At 49.5% G+C, this 14,733-nt stretch overlaps 1 protein-coding gene across 3 annotated transcripts in view; it reads right to left on the reverse strand.

Annotated features, from left to right (window-relative positions):
- Nucleotides 1–5,743: 5,743 nt before the first annotated feature.
- Nucleotides 5,744–14,733, reverse strand: part of Asic2 (acid sensing ion channel subunit 2) — a 1,075,866-nt gene continuing 1,066,876 nt past the window's right edge. For 2 of the 3 annotated variants that reach the window (XM_036197770.1, XM_036197769.1), the window contains 4 exons: nt 13,214–13,305; nt 10,066–10,145; nt 8,248–8,316; nt 5,744–6,729 (listed from right to left, as the gene is read on the reverse strand). In XM_036197770.1, the coding sequence (XP_036053663.1) occupies nt 6,628–6,729; nt 8,248–8,316; nt 10,066–10,145; nt 13,214–13,305 (343 nt within the window). In that variant the 3' untranslated portion in view covers nt 5,744–6,627. The remainder of the gene's footprint in view (nt 6,730–8,247; nt 8,317–10,065; nt 10,146–13,213; nt 13,306–14,733) is intronic. The other variant, XM_036197772.1, reaches the window with a different exon arrangement.

Here is a 14,733-nt window from a genome sequence, read left to right on the forward strand (position 1 = left end):
AGAACTTGACCCTTAGCAAAGGTCAAGAGGTTGGCTGACATGATACAGCTCGTGTGGTTGAAATTCAGATGGAGGTGTCAGAATACCTGAGGTGTTCATCCTCAGCCCATCCCAGTCTCTACCACTGGACCAACACTTAGATTATCAGTAGACTGAAACGCAGAGTGGGAAGATGCAGCCTGAAGAGAGAGTGGAGACTCAGCCACACCAACCAAGCAGGGACTGGGGTGTTCTTCAAACCCTCCAAGTTCTCTTCTGGTTGCAAACCTTCACTCAGTATGTCTTCTTCACATTTAGCTGCCCACAGATTCCATTTCTTTCTCAGGGCTTCAGGTAACACCTGCCCTAACTCAGTCAGCCTCTTTCCCTACATTCTTATTCCCAATGAACACTGTGACTCATGCGTCTTGTCTCTCTTGCTGTTCAGGTGTCCATGTGCATAACCATTGTCCACCTTTGCCCCATTAGACATTGAGCTTTCTGAAGACAAGAATGGCATCTTTCTCTGTACAAGTTCAAACCAGTCAAGTCCCAGCATGGAGAGGGGAAAATGGACACAAAGTTCCACCCCTAACCAAGAAGCTATTTGCAACTGATGGCTTGCTAGGAAAGGGGAAGTCAGTTTTTTTTTTTTTTTCTTCAGTGGAGTGACAATGGGTATATCAGCCACACTTCAGGGCTGATATGTTCAGTGTTGAGGCTAGTTGAGCTGGATATGAGTTGGGGCCCAGGAATGATTCTGTATTAGGTTTGTTTTAAGTTGGGTATAGTTCCTTCTGAAAAGAAAACCATGAAAGCCAGAATTATTTTAAAGAAATGGCCCCAAATGGCAGTAAGTCGGGCAAATTAATATGGCACAGAGAAGGTCTTCAAGGAGTGCAGACATCTGTATCTCATCTCCCAGCACCCCTCATTCTCAGGGTGTGGCATTTTCTTTGAACAATCACACAGGCGTCACATCTGTGTTGGCTATTTTGATGTTGACGCGACACAAGCTAGAGTCATCAGAGAAGAGAGGACCACAAGTGAGAAAATGCCTCCAGAAAACTGGCCTCCAGGCAAGTCTGTGAGGGTATTGTCTCCATTATGTTTGATGGGGGAGTGCCATCCTTGGGCTGGTGGTCCTGAGTTCTATAAGAAAGTAGGCAGAGCCAGCCATGAAGGGCAAGCCCGAGAGCAGTATTCCTCCATGGCCTCTGCCTCAGTTCCTGCGTCCAGGGTCCTGCCTTGATTTCATTTGTGATGTAACTGGGCCATGTAAGATGAGATAAACTCTTTTCTACCCAAGTTGCTTTGGGTCATGATGTCTGATCACAGAAATTGAAATCCTAACAAGACAGCATCCCTGCTTAAAAAAAAAAATCCAACGAAATCCATCAGCAAGGACATGACTGAAGGTTCAATGGCCATCCAAGAACATCACATACACATTTCCCTCCTTCTCTAGCAACCAGGCCATGAGCACATCTGTAAAGCAGGTGTTGTGATTGTTGCTCATATATTCAGGCCTCTCCAGCCCTCGGAATCTCCACATGCAGAAAATCATTTTATGAAATCCCATTCCTGAGTTTTCCTGTGCGTGTTCATTTTCCGCTCACTCATTCACTTTGCCATCTGTGAGAATGTGTTCCCTTCACACACTGCAGCAGGTGGCAAAGGGTTAAAAAAATTGAGGAAAAAATTGAAATTGATCAAACCCTGTTTTTTGTTTTCCCTTCTGCAAATTGAAAAAACAACAGTCATTATGCCATTTGGGGAGAAGTAACATCAATCCCTCTTCGTGTGCTGGTGTGGGCTCTTTTGCAGATTAGTCTGCACTTTTTAGACCATGGCCAGCGTCTGCAGAGCCATGGAGGGTCACAGATGGGCTGTAGGTCTTCAGAACCCTTCTATGATTATATGTAAAATCTTATGCCTGTCTTCATGGGCATGAATATCTTTCCTGGGGAGAGAATTCATAGCTTTCACTTTATTCTAAAACGTGTTGGCGATCCAAACAAGATTAAGAATCAATATGTTATAAGAAGAAAAAAAAATGAAAAAGCCATGGAAAAGGTGTCTTATGTATCTACATGCATCGTGTGTGTGTGTGTGTGTGTGTGTGTGTGTGTGTGTGTGTGTATGTGTGTGTGTGTGTGTGCAAGCACTTGTGCATGTTTATTTCTCCCTTTCCTGTCTCTGCTTGGGGTCCCCTGACTTGCATCCAGTCTCCTAAACTCTGCCTATTCTCACCTCCTGGACCTGGCTTATACCTCCTTTCACGCTCCTTCAACTGGAACCCAGATCCATCTGGCTATTCGCCAGTGTTTCCACCCAGACTATGAACTTCATGAGGGCAAATTCCTGGTACCCAACAGTCAAGGTGAATGAATGGCGGCCTCTGCTCTTCATGTTTTGGCTATTCTCTCTTGTTTGTTTTCCTGTTTCTCCCTGACCTCTGTCTGGAAGCTTGCTCTATGCAATATGGGGACTTCCTCCACTGTATGTGGATCAGGACCACCTGAACTCTCCTGCGGAAGGAATTCTTTGGCCTCTCTGAACCCCCTTTCTCCTCTCTAACTGGGGAATTTAGTCACTGGGACCGACGGTCCCAGTGCTCCTGGCTGCACATTCCAGGGACAGAAATCTCCAAGTCTATGAAGGACACGATCACCAGGCTTCTCCTTGAAACTCCCTGCTCAGGTGTGCTGAGGCAAGCTTCCTGGAAGGAGCACATCACCTGGCAAGCTCACCCCTGTGGGTGGCAGGGTCCCTTTGCCACCCCTGCTAGGAGCTGGACCCTCGGGGGACTCTAGTCTCTCATCGGTGCTTGCCGCTCTAGAAACTACTCTCTAGGCATGTTCACGGTTAAAACATTCACAAAAATAGCTTCAAGCTGGAGAGAGGAAAAGAAAATAACTCTGGTGTCTTTGCCAAAAACAACAAAGCAACAGCCTGTGCACAGCCAGCTCAGTTCCTGGCACAGCTTGGATGCTCACAGAAGGACTTGTTCCTTTTGCTCCACTGACTGTAGCCGCCTCCTGGACTCTCTCTGTGAGGCCTTGGGCCATCCATCAATTTATCTCAGCCTCCAAGGCCACTGAGAACCCAGCCTGGAGGTGTGGCCATGCGACTGTTCTCAGCTCCAAGTCTCTGTGTCATTTTCAGTGATTCCTTAGATGGTGACACATACCCGAGTGTCCTCCGCACACCTGACCCTTCCTGAGTATCACTCAGAAAACATCTATATAGACATGTCGTAGGACACTTCTTTGAAATGACAGCAATAAAAACACTCCACCACTCACTGTAATGCAGACTATCTTTTGTTAGTGATTGATTAATTGATAACTGGATATTGGTTTGTTCTTTTCAATTTCATATAGATATATACATACACATACGTATGTGTATGTGTATAAATATTTAAACAGGTTAAGTACATAGATTTACCCTAAACTGAAAAATCCAGAACACCCAAATCAGATGGTATACATAGATGTGTGAGGCCCAAAGCAATGCAGATGTGTCTGAATAGTCTTTGCCCTATCATTAAATAATCCCCCTTCCTTATTTATATCTTTCCTGGAAGGAAGCTAGAATCCATTGAAGCAGTTCAAATAGAATCTTCAGTTATCAATTTTTAAAAATGTATGAAGTTGTTCAACTGGAAGAAGGCAGAGGCATCAGACAGGCTCCTAGCTATCCAAATAGACATTCCACTTTGTTCCTGTCACTGACAGGAATAAGTCTGAGACCAGCCTTCAGACCCCTGTCCTTCCACGTTTGAAGGTCCAGTCACCAATGGGACACTTCCCAGCTGGGTGAGCCAAGGGGTGAGTTTGTCTCAGAGAGACTTCTATGGCCTGGTGAAATCTGAAAGAAAAATCACATTTGGCCCTCTTGCTCCAAGTGAGTCATTGTGGTAGGTCTACAAATAGAGTTGAGAGCCTGGGAGGTGAGGGTACAACCTCTCATTCTGTGGGTGACCCAAGCCAGTCACTCCACACCCCAGTTGGGGCTATTCATTTGGAAGACCAGGGTATTAGGCTATATGGTCCACTAGGCAGAATAATTGCCCATGAAGATGTTTACATCCTGATCCCTGGAACAAGTAACCCCACATTGTAAAGAGGCTTTGCAGATGTGCTAGAGGAAATAAACGTGATGGAGCAGGTTGTCCCAGACTGCCTGGTGGGCCCAATGTAGTTATAGAGCCTTTACAAGTGGAAGAGAGCAGGAGAGGAGGTCAGAGTTGGAGGGAGGTGTGACTATGGAGGGTCCTGGTGATGTGAGAAAACGCAGCAGTCCTAGCTAACTTGAAGAAGTGGGAAGGGGCCACAAGTCCAGAAACATGGTGGGCCTCTAGAGGCTGGACAAGGTCAGGAAGTGTATCCTTCCCTGGAGCTTCTAGAAAGGAATGCACCTTATTGCTGTCACCTTAGCCCAGTGAGACAGGTGCCAGACCTCCCAGAACAGTAAGATGGTACGCTGTTTTAAACAACACTATACTATGACTGTCTCCTCAATAGAAAACAACACAGGACACTTTCCTGACATGCCATTCTGCATTTGTAAGAATGTTAATAGTTCGGGCAACCCCCATAGAGGGCTTGGGTATATGTGAGTGTGGGGGCAGGCGCTGCCGCAGATCTCTTCCCAGCTGTCTTTGCAGTTTTCATTACACCTGGCCATGCTCATGTGTGTGACAGGTGTATATATAGAATTTGTTCCATCTGGTGGCGGGTAGTATGGTCACAGCACTTGGAATCTGAAGGGGTCTTATACCAGACATTACCTGGTCCTGCACCTTCCCAAAGGTAAAATAAGATCATCCTCACATCAAGGGAGTGGACCCAGAGAGGGCTGGAGTGTCACCACAATCAGCTACTGAGAGGAGAGGGCCAAGGGCCACAGTAGCAGACTCCTAGTTGTGAGAGTCTTCAACTCAACATGCTGGAGAAATCACAGTGTGGTGAGGAGGGAGGAGATAATGACACAGAGTAGAGACTAGACTCCTGAACCCCTGTTCTGAACCGTCCTGTCCATGAATATGCACATGGGGGTAAAGACACAAGCCACATCAGACCTGTCTGCACTGCCGGGGCAGACTCTGGCTTAGGGGTGCTAGGGCTTTGGGGTCAGAAGTAAAAACCTAGCCTAGATGGACTGTCACCATGGAACCAGCATGGAGTGATTCTGCCCAAACAAGAAGCTCTCATTTGCCACCCATAGGCTTCAAAGGGGCATGCAATTGTGATCAGCAAAGGTTCCTTCAACATTGTGTTCCATTTGGATCTCCTTTCTGGAGTCAGAGGGAGCAGGTGCTTTGTATGTGACCGCTGGAGGGACAAGGTAGGCCAGTTTCATGGGGGTAGAGAATAGGGCTTAAGAGAGGGTCAGATGGTGGTGAGTGAGAGGTAACACTGATTCTATGTCTAGCCTGAGCTCACAGACAGGGCTGGGAGTACAGGGACCCTGGAAGTCTCTGTTAAGGTTTTCTGGCATGGATAGTCACCCCTCCCTTTTTAATAACACTTACATTGGGTGGTGTCCTGTAGAACATAGGTTTCCACCTGTTAGTGGATTGTGGAGTTAATTAAGTCGTGACTTAGAATAGCATAAAATACATAGTACACACACCTTGTAAAGGTAAGCGCTGTCAATGAACCTTGTAAACACATTCTCAGTAGTTTTGGCTGGCAGGTCTGAGGCTGTTGTTAGCCCTCAGGGGCAGAAAACTTGATGCTGAGAAAAGGCAGAATGATGTGGCCACTTCCACAAGACCAGCTTTTAATATGACTGTGGTTCGAAGCACGAATAAATAAACTTTAAAGAAAATGGAAAACCCAAACTGAACCTTAGAACATCCAAATCGAAGACCATAAAACAGAGCAAACCAAAACGATCAACAGACAAACAAAAACAGCCCCCACCCCAAACAAAACAAAAGAAATCAAACTCTACAGCTGTGTCACAGGGTGAGAACGACGTGGCTCCATAGACGAATACTGGGGTCACCCAGGCCACTGTACCACCTCCACAGGTGCTGGGATAAGAAGGAGGTTGGCACTGGTCACCTTTAGTGCAGGAGCCCCATGGGCCAGTTTGGGGGACAAGGGTTTGTGGGCAGGTTAAGAACCTTCACAAACAACACAAGGATCAAACATTGTAGAGAATTCGGTGGTTTCCTTCTTGACTGTGCAGTTTTGATTCCAGAGCTGGGCTCAGGGTGGCTTTGGGGCTGGAACCTGGTCCCACTGCAGAGACAGCAGAGTGGGCTCTGGAAACTGCATGGAGAAAATATCATGTACAAGACAGAAGTGGAGGTGGCGCCATAAGAAGTCTGAGCATGCGGGTGCTTTGTACATCTGGCAGTGAGATGTGATGGCAGGTTAGTTCTTGGACAGTTCCGGAGTGGGACTCATCGGTCCTACAAGGGACCCGTGGCAGGACCCATGGCAGGGCCCGGGACGATTCATGTCAGATGTGGCCAGAGTGAGGTTTGGCAGAAGTCTGCAATGTGTGCATAGGGGGGGGGCTCTTGCTTCTTTCTGTCACCAGGGGCCATCCCATCTGAGCTTGCTGTCCCCTGTCCTGGGTCTTGGGCCTTAATGTCTGTTTGGAGGTGCTGGGTTGCCTGAGGTGTCAGCAGGCAATCTCCTCCAGGGTGCCCAAAGCTGTCTGCAGGGGCACATTCACAGTGTGGCTGATGGTTTCCGAGTGGTTCGGCATTGTGTCACAGGTGCTCTGCAGGGGAAAGAGAGGGGGCACTTCTCATTCATTCAGAAAAAATCCACTGCAAAGTCCTGTGAGGCAGGGTGGGATCTTCTAAAGGTCTGAATCGGAACTGATCAGAACTTCGGGGTTGGCCCGGGGGATACAGAAGAGTCCCTGAGCAGGGTGAACCTGAAACGCTGTACATCTCCCGAAGTTCCCAGGCTGCAGTGTGCAGATGGTTGAGACAAGTGTGAGGAGGAGGGACCAGGCAGGCTGTGCCAGGGATATGGTGCTTGGGTCAGTGTGGACAGGGTAGGGTGAGGAGTCAGGGCAGTTGATGGAGACAGAGCTGGGGGAGGGGAAACAGGTGAAAGGTGGCTATGATTGAGACCTTCTAAGGAAGGAAGGGAGGTGGGGAGGGAATCATGGCTTTTAGAGCACTCACTGTCTCTGAAATGCAAGCACAATCTCTCTGAACCCTATGAGACCCCTCTGAGGCTTTGTGATCCTATGCAGATGCTTAGGGAGGCTAAGAGACATCCCACAGGTACACAGCTAGGACGCTGAAGACCTAGGCTGTGACCAAGACAACTGAGACCAGAGCCTAGGCTCTTTGCTTCTTTGAAGTTTTCTCCCTTAGCAGAGGCTCGCCTTCAGGAGTCATGAGAATCAAAGCCAGGCTTCTTGCCTGGGAACTGTGTAATGAGACAGTATCTAGAATAGAAATGGGAGCCTGACAGAAAAGGGCTGAGATCCATTTGGGACTAGTACATTTTAGCGAGGCAGTGGCCACTTGAGCATGATTCTTACAAGGCTGATTTGGGATGTAGTATGGGAAAGAGAGCTGGAGATACCCGCCTCAGTCAACCAAGTCCTGAGCCCAGGGAGTGGGCTGAGCTATGGAAAAGAATGATGGACAGGCATGAAAGTGAAGGGTGCTGCCTCCGACTATAGAGAAAAGGAAGAGTTATAGTGGTTAGAGGCACTTAAGGTTTAGTCCCAACACTTAAAAGCTATGTAACTCTGGCCTCTGGGCCTCAGTGGCATCAAAGGCCAAAAGAAGGTAAAGACAGACCTTCATCTATGGTGGCTGCGATGACAAGACCCAACCCCAAATGGTGCCCAACCTCTAGCCAGAATACAGCAGTCAGTAGCTGTAATGTGTACAATTGCTGCTGCTAACTACATGAGGCCTCATACTCAGTGTCCCCTTCAAATGGATGAGGTCAGTGACATTGGTGCACTTCCCACTCTTAGGAAATGTGGAAGTAGACATAGGGACTCTCTTGTAGGAGTACGGGAGGAGGGGGACAGCCCTGTGGCCTGGAGAAGGATTCACCATAGGAAGCATCTTTTAGAGTCAGCTCCACTCATTGGCTTAGTCATTGGCTTTTGGGATATGGCCTAGCTGGAGTGTCCTTGGGTTTGGGGCATGAGGGGGTGTCACAGGTCATGGAAAGATGGGCTGAGATTCAGGTCCTTCCTGCCCCTACCTGTGTCTTGTTTCTTATTGCCTACACAAGCTAGCCCATGGAGAGCTGTTCTTACCATGTTCTCATCATGGCTCCCTTCCTCCTCTTCTTTGCCAAGCAGGTCTAGTAGCTTCTCTTTGATCAGCTGCAAGAAAGACAGGAAGTGGACAGTCAGGCTGGGAGGATGGTGCAAAGGGCAAAGGGTGTCCTTCCTCAGGGCTGAACCAGGGAAGCACATAGGCAGTGACTGTGGCCTGGGGCTGTACGTATGACAGCTAGAGCTCTGCCTGGCTCTAGAGTCTCACTTTCTCAAGATCTCCTTTTGGCCTCCATGTGATTTTACTGCTCCAAAGAGAGCTTGGAAGAGGGTGAGGGAGGCCCTGCCTTGCTGTGTGGACCACTTTCTCCAATGGATAAGCTAAAGGTGCCGGTATGCCCAGATCCCCATGGGTCCTAGAGAGCACTGTGGGACCTCTTTCTCACTGTGTAGCTCAGGTTGGCCTCAGGTTCACCATTCTCCCGGTGTTGAAATTACAGATACATACCAGCACACCCAGGTTCTTTATTCATATTCAAGGACTGATACCTCCAGAAGATGAGGGCATGCCCAAGGGTTATAACACTTCATTTGTAGCAATTAAGGGTAGTTCTTAAATATGCTATCTAATGTGGTTCAATTTGCCATTCACTTTGTACAGCTTTTCAAGAGAATGAATAAATAATGCAGAACAAAAATTTGGACTTATTTGGGTTGTAGTCTCATCATGCTGTGGGACACACGAGTCTCTGGACTGGTTACAAGGGGCTCTACTGAAATGATTGCCGGAGAATTTTACCTTCCCTAGGAGGCAATGAGGAGGCTAAGAATAGTAGTCCCAAGGGACTGTGCAGTGTGGGAATGCTGGAGGACCTTGGGATCACCACCTGTTTCAGGGAGGCACTCCCAGCCAGGTGTGAATTGCCCACCTGTGGCCAGGGACATGAAGGTCTCCAAGTGATCACCAGAGCAGGGCAGAGCTGGCATGGAACCTATTCATAGGTAGGTTAGCCCACTAACTCAGCTGTTCTTCAGGTGGCTGGCCATGCCACCTCTCTGCCCAGATGAACCATGGGCAGAGTCGACCGAGGCAGGCTCACTCTTGCCTGGGGTTAGGAAGCTGTAAGAGCTGATATGGTCCAGGGCCTCTGTTTGAGAATCTTTCAGAAACCTGGCCCCAGCTGCCTCTAGAGGGTCACATCTCCCCAGGCTGCGAGTGGCAGAAGCAGTTAGTGGACACTGTGATCTCACTGGGGTTTGATGAGGATTCCAGGGACATGTGCCCCCTCCCTAGGGCTGGCTAGGCCATGGAAGACAGGCCACTCAGAGGACAGGCTTGCAGATGGCGTGTGCTCCTTTGAGTGTGTTGTGTGTGGTATGCAGATCTGTGAATGTGGTTTGAATATGTGTGTGTGCTCACACATGCGCGTGCGCACACGCGTGTTCAGGAACACATTGTGTGAATGTATGTGGGATATGTATGTTTAAGTGTGATATGTGTGTGATGCATATGCGTGTAATGTGTTGGGTGTGTGATGTGTTGCAGCTAGATGTGGACTACCCATGGTATGAAACCCTGCCCTGGTCCCACTGTGTGTGTAAGGGACTCAGGGCTTGCTTCTGCAAGGCTGGCCTCTTCTCATCCCTCCACTTCCACTCTGTAGCGTAGGCAGGTCCAGGGGGAGAACCAGGCTTGCCATTTCTCTCACATCTACCTCTCCTAAGACTCCTCCGGCCTTATGCTTTGGAGAAGCGGCTTTGTGTGTGCGGATCGAAGCTACTGCCTCAGGCCCGCTTGATTCTGAGTCTGCGTGTCCCACCATTTAGTCATTTCCCCAAGAGTACCCCAAAGCTTACCTCATAAATATAATCAAAGAGCTCTAGTATTGTAAGGATACTAGCACCAATAAACAATCCCATCTGACCACCAATGTCACCTGCAGAGGAAGGGAAAAGACCAGAGATTGGGTTTGACACACAGATCCGGGAAGGGGCAAAGAGAAGATGAACTCGGAAGCCGGAGCTCTTGAGTGTGCCCCCTCCAAGGGAAGCCTGGGCCTCGTCACTGGAGGGCCAGTCCTTTGACAGGTCCATCTTCACTCATGTATATCGCTAGCCAGCAGGGTTGGGGCTGATCACTCACTAGTGAGGCTCATGGGTCTGTTTAGGGAGCAGAAGAAGTTCTGAGTGAATGTGTGTTGTGGACATGGGCACTGTCAGGTCAAGGACCCCAGTGTCTCTACCTCGTGGGAGTGGCAAAGCCTTCCCTGGGTGAGGCTCAGAGGGATGGCAAAGCCTCTGGTCTGTGTGTGAATGTTGATAGTGTGTGCAGAAAATGTCGACCATAGCTTCCTTCCCTAGATGTTCACCGCATGAAGACTGCTCCTACTGAGATCGGTGGAACCTGCCTCCTTGGTCAGCTGTATATGATAACCGTGCCTCCTTGTTATCTATATGTAATAACCCCACACCCTTATTTAGCTGTGTGTAATAATCCTGCCTATTTGTTCAGCTGTATGTGATAACCCCACCTCCCTGGGCTCAAGATGGCTTCCTTTTGTTCCCTTCCACCTCCCTTCCTCTAGTGTAAGCTTACTGGGGATTGTGCATGTCTGTGTGAGTATGCCAGGTATGAGGTGTGCATTGGCAACTAGAATGCAGCCAGTATAGACAGGATGCAGAATGTGTGTAGGCAGCATGTCTGATCATTGATGGCTTTATGTGAGTGTATTTCTCTGTCCACTTTAGGCACACAGAATGTGTCTGTGTGTGTTTGATAGATGTGCCTAGAGTGTGCCTGAGTGTGTACAGCATGCATGAGCATTGTGTAGGTGTAGGTGTGTTCCAGTGTGTGCCTTGTAGGCGTATATAATGAGTACGTGGACATATAGGCATAGATTGTGTCTGCCTAGGTTTGCTATGTGTATGGATTCGCCTCTGAAGCTATGTGGTGGGACACAGGGCTGTGCAGATGTGTGTGTGTGTGTGTGTGTGGGGGGTTTGGAGCATCATGGGTACATGGACCTGTAGGTTGGTTTCAGTGTGCATGCTGTGTGTGTTAGCAAGGGGGTATTGAGTGGTGTGCACATGGGTAGTGGTGAGAGAAGGCTGAGCAGGGCCTGATGGCTGAAGGTTTGTATGTGGCACACACTTTCCTTGCAGGAGGCACAGATGGCGGCACCATTTCCTCACAGGCTATTCTGGGCAAGAACAAGATGCTGGGAACAAGCTTATCCTTATATCTGATGCAGACATGACAGATTCAAAGCCTGGACCCTTTTTGCTCTCTCTATCTCTATCTGTGTGTGGGGGGGGGAGGGAGGGGAGGAGGGGAAGAGAGGGAGAAAGGAGGGAGGGTGGGATGGAGAGAGAGAGAGAGAGAGAGAGAGAGAGAGCAGGAGCACATCTATGCACTGCAAGCTTGATCCTCTTTGAGGAGGGAAGGGGAAATAACAGACCTTCCAGGGGTGAGTGAGGGGCATGGCCTGTGCTCTGTGGCTCAGGGCCTTTAACCACAATAACCTCCATGGAGGCCCCGAGTGACAGCTACCTCCACAGAGCTGGCACTGAACAAAGGCTCTGCCCCTCTCCTCCTAGATGAAGCATAGAGTGTGCCCACGGCTCTGGTCATGCCAGATGAGGCAGGAGTCCTGGCATGGTGACTATGTAGGTGCTACAGACTGCGATTGATGGCTGAGCTAACCGCCACAGTGAACTAGGTAAGATGGTTCATTTCCACCATCAACTTGACTACATTGGAGACAACTAAGTGGGATGGACAACTCTAAATATGGGAGTGGCCATCCCATGGGCTGGGGGCTTGGAGATGGAAAGGGAAAAAGGAAAAAAGAGAAAGGAAAGAGTCTGCTGCTCCCCCTCCCCCTTCCCCTCTCCCTCCCTCCCTTCCCCCTCCCCCCTTCCCTTCCCTCCCTTCCCTCCCTCCCTTCCCCCACTTCCCTTCCCCTCCCTCCCCCGCTGTTCTCTGGCGGCCATGGCCATGATGCTAGCTGCTCTGCCTCATCACCCTGTTCCCACCGCACTGGACTGCAAACCCTGGAATCATGAGCCCAAACAAGCCCTTGCCCTACTCAAGTTGTTTTGCTCAGGCGCTTTCATAGTGATGAAGAGTCAGAGGACACAGTGGGAGATAGGAAGCCTGACTTACAGAAACCTGAGGTTCAGCAAGGAGAAGCCCCCTCCCTGCCCATGTCCTCACAGCTGACCTTCAGAAGTCCTTGGATTCAAAGCCTGCTCTTCCTTCTACACTTTCAGGTGGAACCTGCCCCTCCCAGGATGCTGCTATAACTCCGTTCAGCCTCAGGGACAACGGCCATTACTCCCAGGCACCGTGTCCTTTCTTTAGAGTGGGCAGGAGGGAGCACAAGTTGAAGGGTCCGTCCCTTGACCACAATGCGAGTGTCCAGATGGGCTAGGGCAGGGTTGAGCTTAATTCCTTGGGTACACCATGTTCCATCAGGACCAGGGCAGCCAATGGGAACTTGTGTGGGAGTGGCAGCCAGGATGGTGGCCATCTGGAGAGATCAGCTCTTCTTTCTTGTTTGAGAAAGGGCTCTGGGTCCAGGGGACAACACTCAGCTTCTCAGTGCATTGTTGTCCTGGCTCCACCAGGGACTCTGAAAGTTTGGATGCCTGGGGACCAGCCAAGCTGAACATTCTCTCCTTCCACGCTTCTGCTAGCATTCAGGCCCTGGGACGCCAACTCCAATCTACAGACAGGCTATGGAATCCAAGAGGGCAGGCCGGTAGATGCCCTGTGAGACCTCTGTGTTTACTCCTCACCACGTGGAGGAGCCTGAGGCCTTAGGCTGAGGACTGAACTGGACCTCTAGCCTCTACTCAGCAAGCATGGAGAGAGTAACTAGTACATTAACAAGTTTGCCTCCTTGGGAGGCTTCTATGTCTGTCTGCCCGCCTCCCACCCACCTCCCCACCCCCATCCCTCCCAAGAGATGTGGAAATTTATGTGACAGACATTCCAACTCACCAAGTAAGGCAGCAACTTCATACGCCTTCTTCTGTTCAATTGTCTCGTAATTGAGCGCTTCAAAAAATATATCCAGGACAAGAATGTTCTCTCTGCAGAGGGAAAATTAACCACCACACACACGGTTAGAACCCTCAGCATTCACGGGACTGCTAATGCAGCTTTCCTGTGGATGGGTAGAGAAAGGGAGGCCCTGGGAATGGCGCAAAAGAGGAACTCCAGAGCCAGAGGCTCCTGTCATCTCTGTCTCTATTTGTCCTTACATCTACTCCATTCTCTTGGCAGCCTTTCTGGGAGTCCAGGCCGCACCCAGGTCCTTAAGTCTTCTGGGGCCTGCTTGGTTTTTAGCATGCAAATGAGCCCAGCAATCTCCTGACTAGGCTGGCCTCAGTTTGGGTGCTTGCCCCAGCTGAACATCCAAATGGTTATGACTCACTCCTGAGAGTCCCCGTTTTCTCCTCAGACCCCTAACAAGTCTCTTGTGGTGGGAGGCCCTGACCTGGCATTGTTCAGTCGGTTGCCAGAGCTGGGGAGGACTGGAGAGAACAGGCCTGTGGCTGGCTGCGGGGATTCCTGGCAGAAGCCCGGCACTCCTTCTGTGACTTTCCTGCAGGCAGGTGTGTTAACGAGACACATCTTGGCAGTGAAACTCATCTCTACTTGCAGAATGCCTGCTAAGCAGCAGGGCCTGGTGTTTCCTACACTAGTCTCCTTCTGTGGGGGCTTGACATGCCCTCCACACCCCTTGTTTTAACCTGTTGAGCAGAAGTCATCTCAGGAAGGGGCCTGGCGACTGTCCTGGAATGGGAGAGTGACTGGGAGAGAAAGAAGCAAGTGCCTTCCACACCGTGGAACTTTATAGCAATGAACAGACTCCCTTTCTCCCATCTGGCTTCCTCCCTGACTGCCGCCTGGAGGGTCTGAAACTGTTATGTTGATTCAAATTAAAGAAGACCACGATTCAGTTTCTCAGTCATACAAACGACATTGCAGATGCTCCACAGCCATGCATGCATGTCCAGTGGTTACCACATTGGGTGCCACAGTTGTAGAATCTATCATTCCAGAATGTTCTATTGGGGAGCAGAGTTCAAGAACACAAATTTGACATGGGCTATTTTGTCATTGCTCTTGGTTGCCCACCCGAACTAGGTAGTAAGACCTAATGGTAAAGACATCACACATATTTTGGTGACCGAGAATCAGGCGGGAACTGAGCCGGAAGCTTCCTCCTTGCTGGCCAGCTTTCAAGGTGTTATGCAGGTGTGGAGGTAGAAAAGTCATCAGTGGTCTTACCCAGCTGTGACCCCTGTGAGAGACAATACTAACCAGCCAGGAAAGATATACCCATTGGTGCAATATGGCATGAAGGTTATAGAGGTAACTAACTGCTTTTTGATTGCATTTGAAGTCTGTTCCACAAGAGAGAATCTCTATTCACTACTGTAAAACTTCTCAAGAGCCCATGGCTGGGGAGATCATAACTGTGCCCCGCCCCTGGGGGGGTTGTCTAGTACTTT

The sequence above is a fragment of the Onychomys torridus genome, chromosome 8 (assembly GCF_903995425.1).
Source record: "Onychomys torridus chromosome 8, mOncTor1.1, whole genome shotgun sequence".
In the NCBI taxonomy this organism is placed as follows: Eukaryota; Metazoa; Chordata; class Mammalia; order Rodentia; family Cricetidae; genus Onychomys; species Onychomys torridus.